General features: G+C 30.3%; 3 protein-coding genes across 8 annotated transcripts in view; 1 reads left to right on the top strand and 2 right to left on the bottom strand.

Moving 5' to 3' along the window:
- LOC141452691 (arylalkylamine N-acetyltransferase 1-like) overlaps nt 1-8,660 on the top strand; it is a 98,573-nt gene extending 89,913 nt beyond the window's left edge. For 2 of the 4 annotated variants that reach the window (XM_074125073.1, XM_074125071.1), the window contains exons 2-4: nt 2,854-3,061; nt 6,989-7,274; nt 8,255-8,660. In XM_074125073.1, coding sequence (XP_073981174.1) covers nt 2,881-3,061; nt 6,989-7,274; nt 8,255-8,456 — 669 coding nt within the window. In that variant the 5' untranslated portion in view covers nt 2,854-2,880 and the 3' untranslated portion in view covers nt 8,457-8,660. Of the gene's footprint in view, nt 1-90; nt 244-1,790; nt 1,833-2,853; nt 3,062-6,988; nt 7,275-8,254 lie in introns of those variants that run through there. The other 2 variants (XM_074125074.1, XM_074125072.1) reach the window with 2 other exon arrangements.
- A 3,731-nt stretch (nt 8,661-12,391) lies between these two features.
- LOC141452677 (uncharacterized) lies at nt 12,392-16,587 on the bottom strand. Of its 2 annotated transcripts, XM_074125065.1 has the most exons (6): nt 16,226-16,587; nt 15,184-15,419; nt 14,294-14,387; nt 13,925-14,136; nt 13,590-13,787; nt 12,392-12,748 (listed from the first exon to the last, which is right to left on the bottom strand). In XM_074125065.1, exons 3-6 carry the CDS (start codon nt 14,381-14,383, stop codon nt 12,448-12,450), a joined length of 801 nt encoding a protein of 266 aa, XP_073981166.1. In that variant the 5' UTR covers nt 14,384-14,387; nt 15,184-15,419; nt 16,226-16,587; the 3' UTR covers nt 12,392-12,447. The 2 variants fall into 2 exon arrangements, with proteins under 2 accessions (XP_073981166.1, XP_073981165.1); XM_074125064.1 differs by lacking the exon at nt 15,184-15,419 and having other exon boundaries at nt 16,226-16,586.
- A 1,354-nt stretch (nt 16,588-17,941) lies between these two features.
- Nucleotides 17,942-21,212, bottom strand: LOC141452681 (uncharacterized). 2 transcript variants are annotated; one of them, XM_074125068.1, is made up of 3 exons: nt 20,830-21,212; nt 20,527-20,758; nt 17,942-18,019 (listed from the first exon to the last, which is right to left on the bottom strand). In XM_074125068.1, exons 1-3 carry the CDS (start codon nt 20,909-20,911, stop codon nt 17,956-17,958), a joined length of 378 nt encoding a protein of 125 aa, XP_073981169.1. In that variant the 5' UTR covers nt 20,912-21,212; the 3' UTR covers nt 17,942-17,955. The 2 variants fall into 2 exon arrangements, with proteins under 2 accessions (XP_073981169.1, XP_073981170.1); XM_074125069.1 differs by lacking the exon at nt 17,942-18,019 and adding an exon at nt 18,230-18,369 and having other exon boundaries at nt 20,830-21,211.
- Between the last annotated feature and the right edge of the window lie 679 nt (nt 21,213-21,891).

Here is a 21,891-nt window from a genome sequence, read left to right as displayed (position 1 = left end):
GTATGCTGGTTACATTTTATTTATTTATTTTATTTCTTGAATCGTATTTGTTTTTCCAGTGCAGTTATAATAATATCATGTATATTGAGAATAACATAATTGGTTTAATGGTCATTAAATTAAGTAATAGAATCTATTTTGATCTTTTCAATTTTGCGAGGCATAAAAAGAAAAACTAAGTTTCATATTTGGTAGCAAATCATTTAAGTTTTATCAAACAATTATTATTTTCACTTCATCGTGGTAAGCGTTCAAATCGTTTTTTATTTTCTAAATTGATTTTTCACCGATATTCCTGTTTAGAGGACGTCCCCTGTAAACAGAAAAACTGATTTCTGTTTTTAGCACATTTAGTTTTTAGTACTTAGTGAAAAGAATGACTCGAAAATGGAAAATTAAAGGGAGTTAGAACTTGGTTTTATTTTTTAGTAACCACCACCTTTTCTGTGTCTGAATTCAGCTGATATTTGTCAACTGAAAATGTAGCTTATGATTGTTTTTTCGTTCAGTTTTTAGTTCTTTCTCAAAAAGGTTTTGCCTTTGTTGCTTTCTTTAGAAAAATGCTTCCAATCCTCTCTGCCCGTCAGAGAAACGTGAAACATTGTGAAACCACTATGACCGACTATAGGTCTCGTAATGCCGGATGTCCTTTATAAACCTATTAAAGGGCTCTTCTGTGTTCGCTCTGTCTGTGACCCAGCCTATTTTGAAGTCACCTTTCTGATTTTATAACCTCCATAAACGTCTTTTTCCTGTTGAGTTGAAATAATGAAGTTTTCTCGCTTGGATAACAAATACCAGTTATCTAAAACTTCTTGCTCTTCTTCTTGAAGACAAATATACTTACATTTATTTTACGTTATTGACGTGAACTCCGTAAAATAACGTATCAGGCAGTCAATATCCGTTTCTGAGCTGTGCGATACTACCGACTGGAGAACTGTATTATATTTTGTATCGTTCTCTCATGCGTACTTCGGGACATCCTCTGTCATCAGTTACCAGCCAAGATTTTGCTTTTAATACTCGCTGCCCTTATTTCTCTTATTTTAAGGTCTTTCAAAATATTTAAATGCTCTCACTTGCTAGAAATTTTATTGCCCAGCTACCAGATATCCAAATATCTTACTCTTATCAAAATAACGATTGAAATTAAACATACTTCCTCAAAGTTACTGTTATCATTCTATAAATTATCAATCTATTATCAAAGAGTGCTACAAACTTCTTCCTTAGCTGTTACAAATTTAACTAAACATTTAAAAAGGAAAATATACTTTTTGAAGGATTTAAATCGATAAACTGGAATTTCATATAGAAGGTTTTCCGTTAATATGATATTATTTTGAATTTAATGACTTGTGACAGAAGCTTACTAAATAGAAGTACCAATAACTGATTCATTTGAAGATAGATGAACCAGATGAATTGGATGATGGAAGGAACCGGTCAGAATGTTCATGCAAAATATTATGAATAAAAAAACGATGATCCCGTCTTCTTTATGTAACTTTTTCAACTAGAACCATCCAATGCATCAAGAGAAAATCGAGTTTTTTAATCACTGTTTTCTGATTAAAACTGTATCATCACTTTTTTGGCCTGTCTTGAGTTGACCATTATTACCATTGCTAAAATATATTAAGTTATAACTAAACCTGACGAATAATTCGTACATTTTAAAAAAATAAGATTTAAGATTGCACATCATCTTTCGTCAGCCATTTACTGTAATTGAAATTATTTTCTCCGTGTAATATTTCAGCTGTTAAGAATACTCAGTCCGTTAAGACTCCTCAACTTTAATGCTATGGCTTTCCTTTCAAATATATGTAAGTTCTTTATCAGTAAATGAGAAGTTAGAATTTTAAACATTTACCTAGTTCACTTGTTATAAATGGTATCAAAAACCTTGATATTTGTAAAAAATTCTTTATTCACAAAAAGTACGCCTTTGATAACATATCCTTAAACCATTGACGTCAGAAACCAAACTTAAATGCATTTTTAATTAACGACAATTCTTAACTGAACATAATAAAATTTTCAGTTTTATTGTGAGTTAACTCGAGCGCGCTAAACTGGCCAAACTGTTCACACTCGAGATAATTCGAGCGGCGTTGCACTTTATGCTACTATAATTTTTCACTCTCGAATATAATCGAGAATTGAAAATAATGTGAAAGCAAAGAAAAGCAATCGTTTTATAGATATTTATCATTTACATGGGATTGTAAGCTATAACACTTACTTATTCAAATATAAAATATAGCGGTTTTTTCAAAAAAACTGTGCATTAAGGGGTTAATTAAGTGTAATGAAATTATATCACTGGGTATCTCCTTCAAATGTCACTCTTGTCCATTTACTCTAGAATTACTTTGCTTACAATTTTATTTTTTACCAATTTAGATTTATATTTAAATTAATAATTTATATTTATCAATAAATAGTAAATAAATAAAGATTTCAATCTAAGAAGTATGCATAATAAATTCTAATATGAACATAAGAGCAATAAATTTTATTTTTAATTAGCAGGCTTTTTTTTAATTTAAAATTATTAATTTTTATAGTTTAATTTATAGTTAGTTTTTTTGTTTCATACATTGAATTTTGTAATTATACATTATTACTGCGTACATAAATTTAATAACCATGAAATTGTCCTCAATTAGTTTACAAAAACGCATTCGGGAATGTAGTTTGACAAAATGTTTACCATTTTCAATCCCACTAACACACACGAAATGAGATTTTTTGTTTAAAGAGATTGATTTTTTTTTTACAAGGCTACTTCTTGAACATTTATTTAAATAATATATTAATTGAATTAATTTTTATTTGTTTCAGAAACATTTGCCTGTTATTACAGGCAAAATGGGAGATAAAGTTTACAAATTAGTTACCGTTACTGAGAAAGATACTAAAGATGTAATTGCTTTTTTAAGAAAGTTTTTCTTCCACGATGAGCCTCTGAATATATGTGTAGGACTGCTAGATGAGCCTGGATCTACTTGCCAAGAATTAGAAGATTATTGTGCCAATTCTATAAAAGAAGGTAGATAACTAACGACTACTTTTACTTCTTATTATGCTGGTTATCCTGCAGGATTAAGTAAAAGTTTTATGATTCTTAACTAAGACTGATGAACCGCTTCTTAATAAAATACTTTTTCATTTTCTCTTATTCTTATAAGAAATAATAATATTAATAATGTAATAATATAAGATTGTTTTATTGTAATTGAACAGATTTTCTATTCTGGACTCATACCGAAATACAGATAACAGAGTTTTGTGATTCCCTGAATCCAGAAAAGTGTTTAACAAATTGTTCTCTTTATCATTCTTTCAGTATGTATTACACCGTAAATAAATTAAAAATCGATTAAATTTTATAATACCAGAGGATGCCACAATAAAGATTTGGTAAAAGTCGAAGAACCATTTTACTGTATCAATTATTTAGGATTTTCTCCAAAAACATTAAAAACAGATTTTCTTTAAACGTGGTTCACTTAACTATTGTGTTTACTAATTACTAAGAGGGAGACTTTCCTCTATTGCCATTTTACCGTTTATTGTACTGTGTTACCATGGGTATTGTATTGATAAGGATCAAAATGCGAGACTGAATTTCCAAATTTGAAGATAATTGGCTATTCACAAGTATGTTTCTATTGAAAATTTTTTCAGTATTTTTGAGATTTTCTCTCAATCGGCTCTTATGATTTTATTTAACTTAATTTATAGTGTTTATAAACATATAATTTTACAACTTTTACTTGAAATTTTTAGTAGAAATGGTAGGATAAAATCCCACTAAAGTGATCAGAATTAAATATTACTCATCGTTCGGAAATTTAAAAAAAAAAAAAATTGCGAGTTAGGACTTTGAAAGTACTGTGTTCACACAAAATTTTTTCCTTTTACTGGATCTTTCCCTTCTTTTCTGATTTCCTTGTGAGTTACAAAGCCATAGTTTTTAGGACCACAAGAATTAGCAGCTCAACACTCCTATCAAGGAAGCTTTGAATTTTAGTTACCACCAAGGGTGTGTGGAAGCATAAGTAATTTTGGAAAATGGTTTTATTTGAAAAAAGTATACAACCGAATGAACAACAATAACTCTAAGTTTAAAGAAATAAAGCAATTTTAGGAGAAAAGCGTGGAAAACTGAAAGAACCTTAAGGGAAACTCGCTAGTCCGGTAATTCACAGTTTTAGAATTAGAAAAGGAACGGGACCTATACTCCACAGCGCCGCAGCCACAAGAGACTTATTGTGCCTTCCCCTTTCTAGATCCAGTAGACGAATGGTCCCTCCTACAATGAAGGTTGAAAACTTTCCCTATCTTTTTGCGCTACTATCTCCTTTGGACTCAAAGTTTCAAAGGTTTCCTATCGCAACCACTCGACTGCAATGCAATCAAATAGCAGGTGAGAAGCCGTTTCCTCCTCTTCCTGACACAATCTGCACAACGGTTCCGAGCTAATAAGCCCCACCTTGATAGATGCTTCCTGAACCCTACCATGCCTCCTGTATTGGCCTGCAATCAGTGTAATCTGATTTCTACCCAAGCCCAGAGTCTCTTCGTCAGAGTTTTAATTAGTTTTAGACTTGATTTTTGCAATCTGTGCGCCAAATTTAAATAAAATCGTTCCTGCCAATTTTGAGAAAGTCTAAAAATAAAAAAAGAAAAGATAACTGATACTTTCCATTAAGGGATTTTGATAGTTAATATTCAGTCTTGGTCACTTGGTGGTAACTAAATGAAACACCCACACATGTGTACACACCATAGATAATGTTGAAACACGAATTTTTCAGCCTCAAAAACCCAAAAAAGTTTTTTACCAGTGAAAAGATCATTTCAAAAATTTAGCACGGTCGCAATATTAGTTGAGTACTTAAAGAGAAAGTACTTTACATTGTCAGTCTAGACGTATCACACACATTAAATGCACACTTTTTATAATCCGTGTCACGCTATAAAACAAGTAAATGCACTGCAATTAAAAAATGTTTGCCGCCTTTCTTACCTTGGGCGATGTCAAGGGCAAATACTATTTATAGTGGTTTAAGAGACAGGTTAATAACCATCCATAGAAGATGTAATATTACTTATTTTAACTTTCTGTTTTTGAATATAATTTTGGTCTGTTGGAAATATCACTAAATATTGAATTTTTTTGTAAGGCGTTTCTTGTAAGACGAATTTTTCTCGAAAATGGTTTTATCGATTTTTTTTTTAAACTACGAATTCGCTTCCAATAAATATAAAATAACATTTAAGCAGAGTTCTTAAGTTTTGAAGTTACATTTGGGCAGTTTACTTTAATTCAAATTTAAAATTTTGTTTACACATCTAATTATTTAATGGTCTTTCATTAGCTTTCGACTAGGTCATTTTCAGCGCTTATGTTTATTGAAAGTTATAACATTTTTAAAATCTACGGTTGGTGTATCTTCTGTCCTGACTTCTGTCACCAAAAACGATGTACGATACTCTTACATTACCATAAAAAAAAAAGTTTAGGCGGCAGCTTAACAGCACCTCTGCATAGAAGTACCTAAAATAGATAAAGCTATGAAATAATAAACCATCCATTAATAAATGAACAAAGTGTAAAACAAAAAATTTTGTACGACTCAAGAAATCTCAAAAAATGGATTCTTATAATAGAAAAATTTTGACAAAAACCTATTTTGATCTATTTTATAAAATAATACAAATATAGAATTTTCTTCAAATTCTGAATTTTAGTAACTCATTGGACTGAACATTTCACGGAAATGTCAAGTCTTAGAGGAAAGACCCGCCTTCTACCCCAAAAGGGAATTCTTAATCTATTTTTCCAAGAAAAATGTTCCAAATAAATATAAATGGACATTAATTGTAATGAGTGTACAACATTTAAAGGATATCGTAGCCATTTTCGAGTTAATCTGAAAAAAAGAAGTGTTTTATTGAAAGCAAAGTCCGATCAGATCCAGTGGTGGTTTCAAACCAAAACGAAATGTAAAGTTTTGGCTTCTTGTGATTTTTTCGCAAATATACATCATTTTCTAAAAACCAAGTTTTCGGACTCACGAGACCGCAAAAATGTATGTCAAATAAAAATTAGATATCGAACATTTAGCACTCGACCTCAATAACTCCTCTTCCCCGAAGAGAAAGTGAATAACAAAGTGCAGTCAAACAGCTCTTTATGGGTTTCCATTTCTTATCGATAGATTTTACGGGGAGGTTTTTCTTTAATTTATTATAATTATAAGTAATGTTAAAACAAAACTACAAAAATAGAGCTGCAACAAGAAAATGTGATGAAGTAGGTAGATTAGACAACATTTGTCAGAGAAATCAACAGAGGTCAAAATCTTTGACAAAGATTTTGTGAGACTTCTAGGCCAATTATACTTCAAGCGACGAGGAGGATTGTCTAGTAGGTCAGAACAGGAAAGGTTTGTATTAAACATAGCTATATAGTATGACTAGTATGGCGTGAAATTTGTGGCATCGAGACTTTATTAAAACAGCAACAAAATGGATATGAATTATAATTATTTTGAATAATAACAATTAGAGCACTTCTTGCTTTAAAAAGTAGTACCGAAAACATTTACAAGGAGCGCTACTAGATTGATTTTAAATTATTGTTCAACTTAAACATTATTAATCAAAAAGGAAATTCAGTAGAAATTGGTATTGGCCATCTTTCTACCATAATAATGAAATATTATTTAAAATATTTAAATAAAAGTAATCAAAATATGATTTGGCAACTTAATGGAAAGTGGGATTGTAATTATTCCATTGGAACTACATAATGGAATGAAAATTATTTAAAATGTTAGAGCATATGTTACAAGAATAAGTAGTATTTGGTAGAAAATTAACAAAATTATGTTTTGTGTTGGATTGTTTATATAATTTATATAATATTATATTAGAAGTTCAATTTAAATACTTATATTTATTTCAGGTCTATCATTAATGGCTGTAACACCAGCGAATGAGATAGCAGGTGTATGCATAAATGGAGCGAAAAGAAGAGAAAATGAAGAAATTTCTGCAATGACTGACGAAGTAAATGCTTGTAAAAATCTAAAATTCAAAAAAATTTTGAATTTATTGACAACTGTAAATATACAATCAGATATATTTGGGAAATTTCCAAATATTACCAGTTTGGTGGAAGTAAGAGTACTGTCAGTAGATGATGCTTACAGAGGGAAAGGAATTGCTAAAGCGTGTATCAACAAAACAAAGTAAGCATGTGTGAAGTTATAAAAAATATTTTCGTTATTTAAAATAATCTATGTTAATTTAATCCTCTAGTTTAAAATCTTGCCCCCACTAAAATTCCGGAAAAACCTCTGTCGGCTTAGACGCTGTTGAACCTAACTATGATGTTAACCCATGTTGATATTCAACATATTTACTTACTGCTTTTGGCTATACTGATTGTTAATATTAAACCAAAAGAAAAAATCAGATTATTATTATTCAGAAGATATTCTAAGGCACGAGTGAGTCCCTAAGCTACCCATGGAAACCTAAACTCCCACATTCAATCCTCACACTGGTTTATCTTGAACCTGCTAGTCTCGTTACTTCTCAAATCCGTCAGAGACAAGTTTATAAACTTATATTACCTCTTCTTCAAATACCCTCAATCTGCATGTACAAAGCACAGGGATTCCTTAAGATTGGCGCCACCGGCTTTGTATATACTTCTTTGATGACCTCGAAAGAATCCTTAAGCTTAACATTCTTCATAAATCTCTTCCATTGAGTCCCAAGAGTTAAGTTGGCGTCATCTTATGTCCATTTCTTATGAATCCCACTTTCTGATTCGGGCTCTCCCACACATTAATTCACTTCTGTTTCTCCTAATAGCAGCAAGAAATACTCAAATTCTGATTCGCTCAGTCTCTCAAATCAGACCTGTTAGTGCAAACTACTTTAACTCATCATGTCTATTCTATATTAAACCATTAAGCATTTTTTGGACTCTAGAATTTTTGGCATTTTGATTAATTATAAATATTTTGTACATTATTATTAATTTTTAATGATAATCTCTCATTATTAAACAACCAAACATTTTTCTGACTATTAATCGTCATTGTTTAATTAATGTTCTAGTGGTGATTTTAGAAACTTATTCATTGTAGAACAGAAAAGACAAAAAGAGGATATTGCCCAATTAGCTGTTTATTATTACTAATTCTAATCGCATTTACAGAGAAATGGCCAAAGAACAAGGATACGATCTCATAAAATTGGACTGCACTAGCCATTTTTCAGCTCTAGCCGTGGCTAGTTTGGGAGGATATAACTGTGTTTACAAGCTCAATTATTCGGATTATTTAGATGAAGATGGTAAACCAATATTTGTACCAGAACCCCCGCATTCTTGTGTAAAAACCTATGTCTGTGGTTTATAATGAGATTAATAACTACCGCAAAAAGCAAATGAAAGGATGATTAATTTGTTAATGAAAAAATATAAATTTTTGCATTGAAGAACATAAAATAAGTTGTGTCTATCAGTCTATTGTATTGTAATTTTTAAACCAAGCTTGCATTAAAAAAGAAATGAAATTAAAAATTGTATAGCATTAAAATAAAGTAAAAAAATCCTTCCACCTTCTTACCTCCAAAAACCAGTTCCTGAAGAAGGACACCGAAGAAGACCGAAAAAGAAGATTTAAGAAAATTTATTTATTTATATTTTATTTTATTTATTTATTTTTGTTTACCCTATTTAATAGGGTTTGCAATTTATGTTAGCAAAATATTTTCTTAGTTGTAACTTCATAGAATAATTTTTTTAGATAATAAGTTGTATATAAGTTACAACTTTTGTTAAAACAAAAAAGGCCTATATGTAAATAATTAAATAGCTTATCATAAAGTAAATCTGTCAGAAAGTTGTGATATTTTATTTTAATTTGGTACAAAGTTACCATAATGGGTAATAAGACCAGAAAAAATAATTAAAAATAAAATAAATTATAGTTTAAAAAAAAATGAATTCACCTAATTCCTTCTATTTTCTTTAAATTATTAATAGTGTATAATTCAGTTTAATTATGTTATATTTGCTTTCAATGATAAAATAAAATGTAATTTACAAAACAAACCTTTGAACATTACATCCTAAATCCTTTCGATTATTTTTTTTTTTTATAAATAAATTGCTAACAGAATGTAATTCTTATAAATTGAACGGTTGAAAATCTAAAATCTAAAGTTTTTTAGACTTTTTTTTTTATTGTTAATTAGAAACTTATTAACAGTAAAATTAAATTTAAAAACTTTTCTTTTCTTAGAGTGAGTCAAAAAGTAAACAAAAACAAAAATTAATAGAAATTTATAGATGTATTTATATTTAGGAAATTTTCTTAAATTAAGCATTACAATTTAAATTATTTTATGTTTGTGGTTAGGCATTGACTGTTGTGGTCATTAGCGCCGATGAAGTTATTATGTTAGTTAAATTTAGGGTGCATCATCTAAAGTAATTAGCTTTCTCAATATCTCTGGCGAGTGTTCTTTCGTAGCTGACAGCACCGTGAAAATACTAGTAAGAAAAAAAAATCTAATAGCAACACATTTCAAGATCACCTCACTCTATTGGAATAATAATTTTTTCATTTGGTACACCCAGGAGGTTTAGGGAGTGAACACTCCCACAAATGAATTTTTTTTTTTAAATCTTTTATTGCAATTTACCACTGCAACAGTTGTTGCAACAAGCAAATATGGTGAAAGAAAAATGAAATAAAAGAAAATCATAAATGGAGAAGGCACCCAGTGGTGCCACTCCAGTAACGTGCTTTGCTCTCACGATAAGAGATGATCACGAGGCCATCTTCTCTTCAATCTCCTTAGAGGATTACCTGGTAATGTGGAGGAAGATAGGTGTTCTATGAGAGACAAATGAAATTTAAAAAAAAAAAACTTAAAAATTAATAAAAAGGTTCATCAAATAAAGTTTCGAATTAAGAAAATAAAAATATGCTATTAAACATGTAAATGGGCCGTAGACTATATCCATTATTTAGGAAATTCAAACCCAATTTTTGTTTGAACTTCGAACTCATCCTAGTACTTCTCACGAAAAAGTGTCCCTAGTGCCCTGTCTAGTTAAAAGTAGTTTTAAATAAGTGAAAATTTTGTAACAGTCATATTCCTGATTTATTTTTATCTTTATAAATTTTCTTCCTCGTATTTTCTCCCCTCTTCTTTTTATTTGAAACTATTTTTTAATAAATTTTGTTTCTTCTATAATCTTAATTACTACATAGTAGTCTATCAGTATTCTTCTTCTCTCAAAGTATTTGCCTATTAGGGTTCCTTGACCCAAGTGCTCGTTTGAGATAATTATCTTCATTAATTCGTGCAATAATACAAGCCAGCTATCTCTTGGCCACCTACTCTTTTGCTTGCCAGTTGATTAACTATTTGTCAACAAGATGCATGTTAATTTTTATAAAATTTCCTCAAGACAATATTCTTACAAGGACCGTCTTTTTTGCTACAGCTAACTCCTTAATGGTGGTTCGGAATACCATCTCAGGTTACTCCTCTATCAAATTAGTTACGAACGGTGGCCTTTTGCAATTTATTCTGATTTATTTAAATTTATTTATTTATTTTTTATTTTTTACTTGTTACAACTTAGCAGTTTTACAAGAGAGTTGGGACTTGACAAAATATGGAAAAATATAATATACATTACAAAAAGTAGAAAAATTACACCTATATAATAAAAAGAAAGAACCAACAGTGCAGCACAAGTATAAGAAAGATATCTTCTGGACATTTGAAAAATTTAACAAACTCACAAACATTTATATTGACTATTCATTCATAATAAAGGATCTCAACTTCAATGAACCCAACACGTAATACACAATGTCGTTGATCTTGTCTGTACTGTCAAATACAAACAAACTAACAATATCAAGATTCATTGAAGGGAAATACTTTAGTATATACTGATCGCGTAGAGGTCCGTATATAGGGCAGTAGAAGAAGAAATGTTCCATATTTTCCATTTCATTTCTTTTGCACAAACTGCACAACACGCCGCCATCCAAACAATACTTATTACCTTTATAGAATATCCTTATTACATTTTTATGAGAGAGACGAAGTTGAGCTATGATTCTAATTTTTGAAATAGATAAATTTGCTTTTAAATAAGTCTCTCCATCGCCCCAACAGGCTATACTTCTATAAATGTTACTGTAGCGGGAATTCAATACATTTTCAACCGCTAAACTGTACCAGTGGTTCGACCATTTCTCAGTTAAATCTTTAATAACATTTTTCACCAACTGAGGGTTAGTGGCATTCCACAACTCTTCAGAACCAATAGGACACAAAGCCCAATTGTACTTATTGTATTTGTTGAGGCCACACTCACGAAGTTTATCAAAACAAATGCGGGGATACCTACTTGGACTCATATGTAACAACTTGAGCCACCAAGATATTGTTCTTTTAAAAATAGCAACATTAAGTGGTTTACAGCCTGTTTCCACTAGCACATAATGATAAGGCGTATTACACGGCCATAACAATAATGTTTTGAAAAAGTGCTGCAGTACCTTTTCCACCATTTCTAGATATTGAATGGCCCATATTTCAGAGCAGTACAAAGTTATGGCAGACACTACGCTCTCAAAAAGTTTAAGCTTACATTCCCATGAACTATTCTTGCCTTTAATGATAATTTGCTTTAGTCTGCTTACAGCTTTGATTCCTTTATTAATAAATTCTTGGGCAGCTAATCTAAACCAGAGGAGCTGAAAAGTACTCCTAAATATAAATAACTTTTAACGAATTCTTTTATCATGTCTGAAATAGTGCAGAGCCCTGAATTTTTTCAGTCTCCCCCCAGCATGGAAAACGACTACCTTGCTCTTGTCCTATAGTAGGCCCTATTCGGCCTACATTTTTTTGAGTTTTGAGTGCTGCCCTCAACTCCTTGCTATTCAATATCTACACCGCACATCTGAAAATTGTCCTAGGTGGATTTCTATCTCAGTATACTGATGACATCATTCTTTACAGCCAAGAGCTACTATTAAAGGAGTAAAAAAAATTTGACACATCAATAGTGAAGTTAAAGAGATGGTGGTTCTTAAAGCAACTCTCCAAAAAAACTGGGTGCACCCAAGTTCTTTTCAAACATCAAATTGTGATAAATTTAAAATATGGAAAAGTGATATTACTAAAGAGGCGCTTGCACAAATAATTTCAAGGATTATAGGAAGTGCCCTGCGTTGTAAATGTTGCCTAAATCTGAAGGGAAGCAGCCAGGATTTTGTAATAAAACATTTCCCAGGTAATGAAAAAAAACAAAGAATTATTTAAATTGTCTTTAATCAATTTTATTTTTAAAATAACCTTATTTAACAGAAATCACAGATGATTACATTGTTTACATTTTTCACAAACCTCATCTTTTTTTGGCCCTTTTTTTGATGATGAGCGTTGTTTATGTGCTTGATGATCAATATCACCATTCTTACCGCCTTTATTTATTAATTTCGGTTTATCCTCATCGATTTCACTTCCAAACGAACCTTTAAGAGTCTTTTTTAACAAATTGATCTGATAGTCTTGTCCATATAATGTAGCTTTTTCTCTGGCCATTGCATGTAATAGAGAATTTTTTCTACTTTCTTCCAACATTCGTTCCCTTGATCTAATAACGCTGTTCCTAAGAAATATTGATAATAATTATAACAAATTCTCATGATTAAAAATATTATATTATCAATTTGATATTGTGAAGGCAACTGAAACCAAAGAAGCAGCACTATTTTTCAGCGTAGCTTGGCTTTCTTAATTTTATTTACTCAACTTTATACGAAAGTTATAACTTAGACATCCTAGCAAACCCAATTCATCTTTTGTAAACTGAGATTTGTAGAATAAATCTTAAGATCTCCCTTTCTATGTTTTACAGCGCGGATATCGTAATTGAATCAATTCTATAGACTAGATCACCCAACTAACTTTTTAATCTCCCCGAATAATTTGTTTAGCATCTTGAAAGTTGTAAGACACCTCAGTCAAAGCAAATTGGCAAGCAATATTAATAATTGGTAATAATATTATATCAATATAAATTATGTTATTACTATTATTAATATTGATTAATATAATAATATCAATACTAATAATGTTAACAATAATAATAATAATAATATCACTAATAATAATCATAAGCAGCAAGTGTACATGACTAATTGGTCTTCTAAATTCGTTAGAAAAGGCCTAGATGGCAATAAAAGGAAAACATTATTTCTATATTTCAGGGTTCCTTTCACTTCTATTCCAAATGCGAATGTTAGAAATATCAATGCAAAAAAAAAAGAAAGCATTTTTAGCAGCGTATAAATAGGCTGCAATTCTCATATTTTTTTAGGCATACGATGCTACTGATCTCAACTGCCTTAAAGAGAAACAAAACCTTTTTTCTAACTTTCACATAAATTTTGCACTCTCATTAAAGTAAATTTCTTTCTTTTTTTTTTTAGAAATAATTAGAAACTCACCTAATGGTAACAAGTTGGATTACCACAGCAAGTAAAGTGAATAAGATAACAACAATCGCTATTCTATTATTTGATACTTTCTTTATGCCTTTAATTCCGTAATAAGCATCTTGTTCTGCTTTCTGTTCCTTAGTAGCGGCTTGGTAATGAAATGTAAAAGGATCTCCTCTTGAGTAGCTCGAAAAATTTGTGTAATGACTGAAAAAAAAAAACCTGAATGTAAGATGACTGTACATTAAAATTTAAAATACGAGTAATACTAATTACTATTTGATATGTAAAATTAGTCGCCTCACTCGTATGGAATTTATTTTTATATTCAAACAAAAACCAACCTTTCACTTTTCATACTATTAGAAGTTCTAGGATATGTACGCTGCGGCTCTCTATAACTTTCTGATTCAGGTGCACCTAACTTTTTCTTATGATGCAAGTTGATATCATAAGCTCGTCTGGACAAAGGATTTATCAATACTGAATAGGCTTCATTAATTTTTATAAAACGTTCATGCATAGTGGGGTCATTTAAATGTTTATCAGGATGATTCTGGAAAAAAAATTAATCTTTTCAGTCAATAGTATTATTTTCACAAAACAATTTGCTTCATTTATTTAATGTTAAAACATAACCAAATTGTAAGCAAGACGCCACATCATCTAATTCCTAACAATTAACATATTTTCTGCTTATTTACTTTTCATACCTTTTTTGATAAATTTATGAACGCATCTCTTATATCCTTTGAAGAACAAGACTCAGGTACTTTGAGAATGTCGTAATAGGACTCACTCATAAATCTAAAACATTATATTCAGCATCAAATAGTTATAAGAATAAATAATAATAAAACAACAGAAATTTGCTTTCAAAGAAAAATTGCTACATCTAACTTCTTACGGGCATCACAAGTTCAAAATTATTTACAAACTATTACTAAATAATAATTGAACCCTTTTACAAGATTAATGTAAAATCCTTAGATTTGATTTTTAACATATTTTTATTCAATTTTAATGAAGTAGTTTACAATCCTAATGGAGGGGGATATTAGATTTGTTTGAATTGAATTCCACAATAAGTTAAACTAAGAATAGTCTAAAAGTGTACATGACACTGCCTATTTTTTTCAAAGTAATTTTTAAAATCCTTTGAACTCTTCTGAGTTGTTCATTACTATCTTATTAGCAGGAAGAGGAAGTGATCTGGTTGTATCAAATCAATTAATATGGTTTTTTACGGGGAATAAGTGATAAAAGCCCAGATTAGTTGTGGATCAGCCTCCTCTAATGTAGTATTCTCGGACCGCTTCTATATACAGTGCACATGCCTGACTTACTATGTATATATAAAAGTGTGCTCAAACCGATCTGGACTTAGGGACTTGAATTGTGAATCTAACAAAACTTTCAAATACACAAAAAATTATTTCAACAAAAATACTTCGTAAGATAACGAATTATCCATTTTATGTCTCTAACACTACCCATCATAAAGATCTTAAGATCTCATATGTAACTGTAAAATCAAAATTTAAATATATAAAATTCATGACTTTCTTCTTATCTGCACAAAATCCTCTTGATCAAATCTTACCTCCACAACAATTCCACATCGTCCTCCACGTCGGTTGAAACCTTATTGTGGCTTCGTGATTATCTTCCTATAGTTATGTAAAAAAACTCCAGCGAGTGTTCTCAGTAGGAAGCTTCTCTCCTTTAGCTGATCCAGTCATGAAGACTTTTATCATCCGATTCAGTAATTATATATATATATATTTGTTGATTGTGAATACCAAATAAAAATTAAACAAAAAAAGTTTTAGACAATTCCTGTAGCGCAAACAACATTGCGATCAATAAACTTTTTTTTAAGAATGGATTTTAATTTTAATAATTTAAATTTTTACACTTGAAAAAAATCATTAAAATGACAAAACTATAAGATTTTTGTAATTAAACTTTTGAATTTTATGTACACTTTGACTACCTCTATTTTTACCTACTTCTGAGTGTATAATGTCATTCAGTTTATTTACAATTTTATAAATAAATTATAGACATCAGTTGCATTAAATTAGATATAAATTTTGATGAATATGAATTATATCGAATTTACCAAGGTTTAAACTCAGATAATATGCAGCTATTAATTATTAAAGATTAATGACCGCTAGTTTTATGCAAATTTGTCAAAAGGTATACATGGTTTCATAAATAAATATTATTATCAATCAAATCTAATAAAAATTTTGATAGTTTTTCTTCAATAAACAAACGCACAAATGTACTTTTGCTTATAGCAAATGTTTGAGATACCAAATTTGTAGGCAAAAATAATGATATATGATTGGATTTATGGAACCGAACAAATTTTTAAATTGGCATGTGTAAGCCTTACTTTAAGTCTTGGAAATACATTTAATAGAACTGTATTTAATGTCTTATAACTTTTTACTTTTGGCAATGTCTCAAGTTTAAAACTTGTTATGCATAAGATCTATATTTTGAAGAGTGAAAAGGTGAATGTGAATAAGACAAGCACTTTTATAAAGATTTATGATTTAGTAATTACGACCTCTAAATAAAGTTATTCACTAAAAATACGAATTCAAAAGAAATTTTGTTAGCATAATTACCTTTTACCAATTGCCAGAAAAGAATTTTGTACGCAAAACCACTTTGGAGCGTAAAACTTAAATATGCGGTGTAACGGCATAGCCGCTTTGTTATCATTACTTTTTCATAAAAGGTCCATTCGTTTTTTTAATATTATCTAAAAAGCTTCCCATAAAAATTTGGACTAACATTTAACTTGCCAGTAACCCATATTAAGGCGCCATATTTCATTATTTTGGAGTGTACCAGCTAGATCACATTAATATAATGCTTACTTAATAACAAAAATGTGAGAAAAAAAAACAATTTTGTACAAAAAAAAAACTTAACATATTTTATACAATCTGGAACAGATTTTCCCATGTTAAAAAGTAGGTTACTCCATAAAGCGATGTTTGTTTATACATAACCTACCTCAACATATGAAATAAGTTATAAGGTTAAACTAAAGTTTTTTAGTTTTAGTGTTACTCATATTTTAATTGTTCTCCGTATTTTTAGAGCTGAGTGTATAGCAGTTAATCATTTAATTTATTCATCCGTCTTGCATTCGGTAAATTTAAATAAAGTAACGTTGAATTGGAGTGTAGACATGGCCTTTTCCTCCAGTGCTGGCTAATTTTCTCTACTGTTTGTTAAATTTATCAAATGCCTGGAGATATTTAATATTACCATCCTCCACTCTAAGTGAATTTAGGGAAAATTCGTTCTATTACAATAAACCCAGACCTTCATTTTGTGCACCCCTACTGTTAGGTAAAATCCCATCTTTTTAGATTTTTATTTGTCTTAGCTAAAAGTCTCTAATGGAACTATTATTCCACATAGAGTATCTACCTAATCTTTGGAGTTTTGCAAAATGTTTACCGTATTGCAGAAACCTTTTTTCTTTTTAAAATAACACGTCGTTGTGTCTGATGTGATAATTATCTATGTCTGAGTGTGCAAGAAATTGAAAAATTGTCAAGGCTTAGAGTGCTCCAAATTAAGCAAAGCATGAAGAAATGTGCATTTTACTCGGGCCATTAAAAGCAATGAGCAAGAAGATTTGTTGGCACATTGAGCTGCCACTGAGTGAGCAAAATTGAATTTACTATTTACATTCATTGATGTCCCTCCTATAATAGAGTGGGTGATAGGAATGTGAAACATATATATAAAAAAATTGTGTTTAAGCTGATTAATAACCATCCAGATAAAAAAAGAAGAATTGCATCCAATACCGCCAGTAGTAGTCCTACTGAATAGCTGAAATAGAACCAAGAACAAGAACCACGGCTGGGTATAAAGAAGATAAAAAGACACTTTTTTCTATGATTAGATTAGATTGTAGTAATTATTATTTAAAATGGCTAAATGGTACCAGATAATAATTTTAATTTCATATAATGTACAATTTTTTGAGGATCATAAGTACTTCTTTTGTATCAGCGAAAAAATATTACTGCTTTAAGTTCATCTATTTCATTTTATTTTCAATTTCTGAATTTTTGAATCCTGCAGTGAATAATTATATCAGGTGTTCTTTAGTTGTTATAGAAATATTATATAATTATATCTCATTAAGGATTCATAAAATCGTGCATATCCATGATTTCTTCTCTTTCAATCCATTGCTTAAATTCTGCATTAGAGAGGTAAAATAATTTATTGGCTTCAACTGTCCTTTCTTTATCTCCAAATACTTTCAAAACACCACGGTAATAAGTCAATATATTGTAAACTTCATTTCTTGCATTCTCAATTCCTTTCATATTTTCTTCGAACTCCAAATACAACGCTGCTTTTTTATTCTCAAGCTCTTGCACAATGTCCTGAAATAATGTTAGGTAAAAATGAAGGAAATATATATTTAACAAAACCTAATTCTAAATAAACTTCATATGGGTAGAAAAATATAATTATCAAAAAAATTAACTTTGGGATATTTTTCTAAGATTGAAATTTTCAGATATGGAAGTATCTACTCATTTACCTCTTTTGGTGGTTTTGGTATATTTGTTGAAAAGAGTGAATGACTGCTTTGATTCGATTTCTGACTGTCGACGTTCTCCAAAAGACATTGATAATCTTTTTCTAATTTTTCACACCTTTTACCAATTTCATTTGTAATCTTGTTTTTTTTAATTTCATAAATTTGATTTAAGTGACAGCCAGGTGATTCCTTAAAGCAATTAAGGAATCAGAACTTTTAATTATTTAATATAATTTTAGATGTCTGCCCAGTTCATAGAATTGTAGAGAATTACAAAATTGTGGTTTTTGCTATTTTACTTTATTGCGTATTAAAAAATGTCATTTAAATACTTTTTTTTTATAGAATGAGTCACTCCTTACCCGCCTGCAAGGATTTTTTTTTTTTTAACACAATATTCCAAATCGCTCGAATTTTATAATTTAGTTTCCAATTTATAATTTTTTATTCAATTATAACTGTACTAATTATTTTCCTTATACCTCGTATCATATGCTTAGCAAATTATTTCTGCTAATCTCTTGTTTTTGATAAAGTATTTTTATTCCCAGTAATTAATGAAACTAAAGAATGAACTTACATCAGAAACAACAAGTTCTTGGTTGTTAACAGGCTGTGACAAAGTATTTTTATTTCTCCAATTGTAACATGATAAATTAACATTGGGGTTTGGATCTAAGAAAGTTTGCCACCGTTTTGAAATAGCATATCTGGAAATTTTAAACTAGAGAATTTTAAATAAATTTTCTGTATTTTTTTAGTTTATAATCATGTAGCGATGTTTAATAAGAATACTGAAGCAAAGTATTAATGCCTATTTTTTCAGGCGAACGTTATGTCCCATTACCCACCCATTTAGTGAGATGGACGAGGTGGATAGTAACATTCTTCTCAAAATCTATAAACAGGGGCGCACCCAGCAATTTTTTCAGAGGATTTTGATTTGAGAAGTAAATCCATTACATTTTAATTTTATATACTCGTACATTCTTTAATTTTTGATGAAACACTTCCTGACTAGATTGTGTCTCAGAAGTATGTTTACAAAATAATTTGGGCAACATGATCTACATAATCAATAAAGTAAAAAAATTAATTATTAATTATTTTTAATTTATGAATGTGCGGTTCTCGAACGACTGCAGAACAGAAGAAGTGGGTGCCAGGTTGTACAGCACTAATCTGTGATGCGATATTTGCCTAGGAACTAGGATTTGTCCACATGAGATCATAAGAGAAGAATAATTAATTCCAGAATTTAGCTACCGATTCCTACTTATTTAACTTAAAATAGTGTGAGACTTCTGTATAATTATAGTTATATAATTATAATCTTGGTGTCAGGATGTTCAATACAACGGCGAGAATCCTCATTATGGTACCTTCAATGAACCTGAGTCATTTATAAAGAACAAAACGCCGCAATTGTGCAACTAACAAAACGTTGAAACAACAACAAGTAGAATCATTAGGTGGAAGAACAGGAAAGAACATAAAACTTTAATCACTCGAGTAAGTTTACTACGTTATTACTTTAACGGTGGAACTATGGACGATCGGAGGCCTTCTTAATGGGCACGTTTGGAGGACAGACGGAGTAAAAACATCCGTCGCATAATTGGTCTGTCAACGGATAGCCTTCAAGAAAAGAAGAAACTAAGGGTACTACATATAGAGCAATTCCTGCCAATGTAAAGATTGCATACGGTTGATAGTTCGGCACTAAAAACTCGTACCTTACAGCTTAACTAGGGTAATCCTTCCCAAACTAAAGAGTTACTGCATCTTGAAGGCGCCACAACCTGTGTTACGGTGGAAATAGGTTGAATAGCCAACCTCCTCGGAATTAAATCTAATAGATTTAACATCCACTTCTTAGATTAAAGAATTATTTTAAAAATTTAGACAACAGAGGGATTTATATTTCTGAGCAAAAGTTGGAAAAAAGGCTACTTAATCTGGTCTTACTGCTGGAATTTATTAAATATGTGTTTAGTTCATAATTCCATTTTTGTTTAGCACATTATTTAAAAAAAATATATGTATATAATTTCAAGGTTCGAGTCCTAAGCCTCCTTGGGTGCGCCCAGTTCCCATATTATTATATTAAATAATCCAAGGCTTGGACCAAGAAGCTAAGCTCGTATCACGAAAACAATATTCTTAGCTTAGCAACCCGGGAGCTAATCATCTTGATGCGCTTGGTACCATCGCGCCTCAATATTAAAGTGTATAAATTGGAGCATTATATAGTTTGTTAAGGAGAGAATGCATTGTAACCAATAAAAATATGAATAAAAGTTTCATAAACCAGAACTTTCAATATTAAGATTTTGAAGAATGTACCTTTCTCTCAGTTTCTGAGTAAAATTCTTTTTCCAACCGCCATTGTTAATGTCATGATTTTCTGCATCATCGCTCCCTACAAATGGTTTTCGAGAGTTCTTTTTTAGAATTTGATTTTCTGATTTTAAAAGTTTTACATTATAATCGTCTATAGTTTTGGTTTCTAAACTGCTGTACGTGACTTTTCCTTCTATCAAATGCTCCAAGTTTCTAGCTTGAAAACCAGCCTGCACTAAATGTTGTTAAATCAGGATGTGCAAATTAACATGAAAGCATAAGAAAACAATATGTTATTAAATTTACCATGGCTTAACATTTCTTTGTAAATTATTAGCGTTCGTATGCTTATATCTCGATATAAATCACATCGAAGTGACTCAATCATATGTCTTAATATTTAATTCATAATCAGCTTATTTGTTTATTTATTCAAGGTGCTTAAAATTTCCAAATTTTTTTAGAGTTTTTTGTTTTTCTGGCCGGATTTACACCTTCGCAATGAATTGAATGTATTAAAGCAGTGACAACAGGCAAAAATATAACACGAAGAAAGTCAAATTAGTTCGCTTTAACTAGAGATTCAGTTTCTGAAATGGATGAAATCTATCATACATAAATCTGAATCCGTCAGAATCACAAAGAATAAGCCCTCTATGAATTCTCCGATATAATTTGCTGTTGTTCATTTAATACATAATTCTGTGTGTAAATTGGTTAACTTTTTATTGAAAACTTATGAATCCAAAGAAATAAATAGACGATAAAAACTGTGTAATTGAAGAAATATTTATTATTCATTTAATAATTTATTTGTAGCTTTTTTTTTTGTTTTCAATAGTGAAAATTTAAGCGCATTCTTGACGAAGAATAATGAAATATCGTTAAAAGTATGAGAAACAAAAATCATTGCATAATTTTTTTCGGCCCTGTGTGCTACCGAAATCCGTGGAGAATCAAAACAAGTGCTGAGGCTCTGTATATGGACAACTGAATTTGGCCTTTTTAAAGAATGGTCACTACATCTTCTCTAATGGAAGTAGAACGCTTTCCTCGAAGAATGACTTTTGGGAAACCGGGTTGGGCCGGAGATGGGGAATCCCTAGCAATGATGAAGTAAGCTTTGTCTATTTCGGATCAGCTGATGGAGAGCGGCAGTCGCTGAAAGGGGGAATTAAATTAAGAGTTTGGTCCTTGGAGGATCTTGGCAACTTGGATAAATGTACTATGTATCTCATGAACAAATCTGTACGTTCTCCGAGATTCTAGATATTGAACTCTGAGGACTAAAATCCATCCAGCTTCGAATTGCAAAAGTGATTTTAGACTCCAATAAAGTTTTTCTTAAATGCTGTATCTAATGAAAAT

The sequence above is a fragment of the Rhodnius prolixus genome, unplaced genomic scaffold (assembly GCF_049639745.1).
Source record: "Rhodnius prolixus isolate KJV_2025 unplaced genomic scaffold, Rpr scaffold_3, whole genome shotgun sequence".
Taxonomy (NCBI): domain Eukaryota; kingdom Metazoa; phylum Arthropoda; class Insecta; order Hemiptera; family Reduviidae; genus Rhodnius; species Rhodnius prolixus.
The sequence above is the reverse complement of the archived record's forward strand: the minus strand, read 5'-3'. Positions and strand labels throughout refer to the sequence as shown.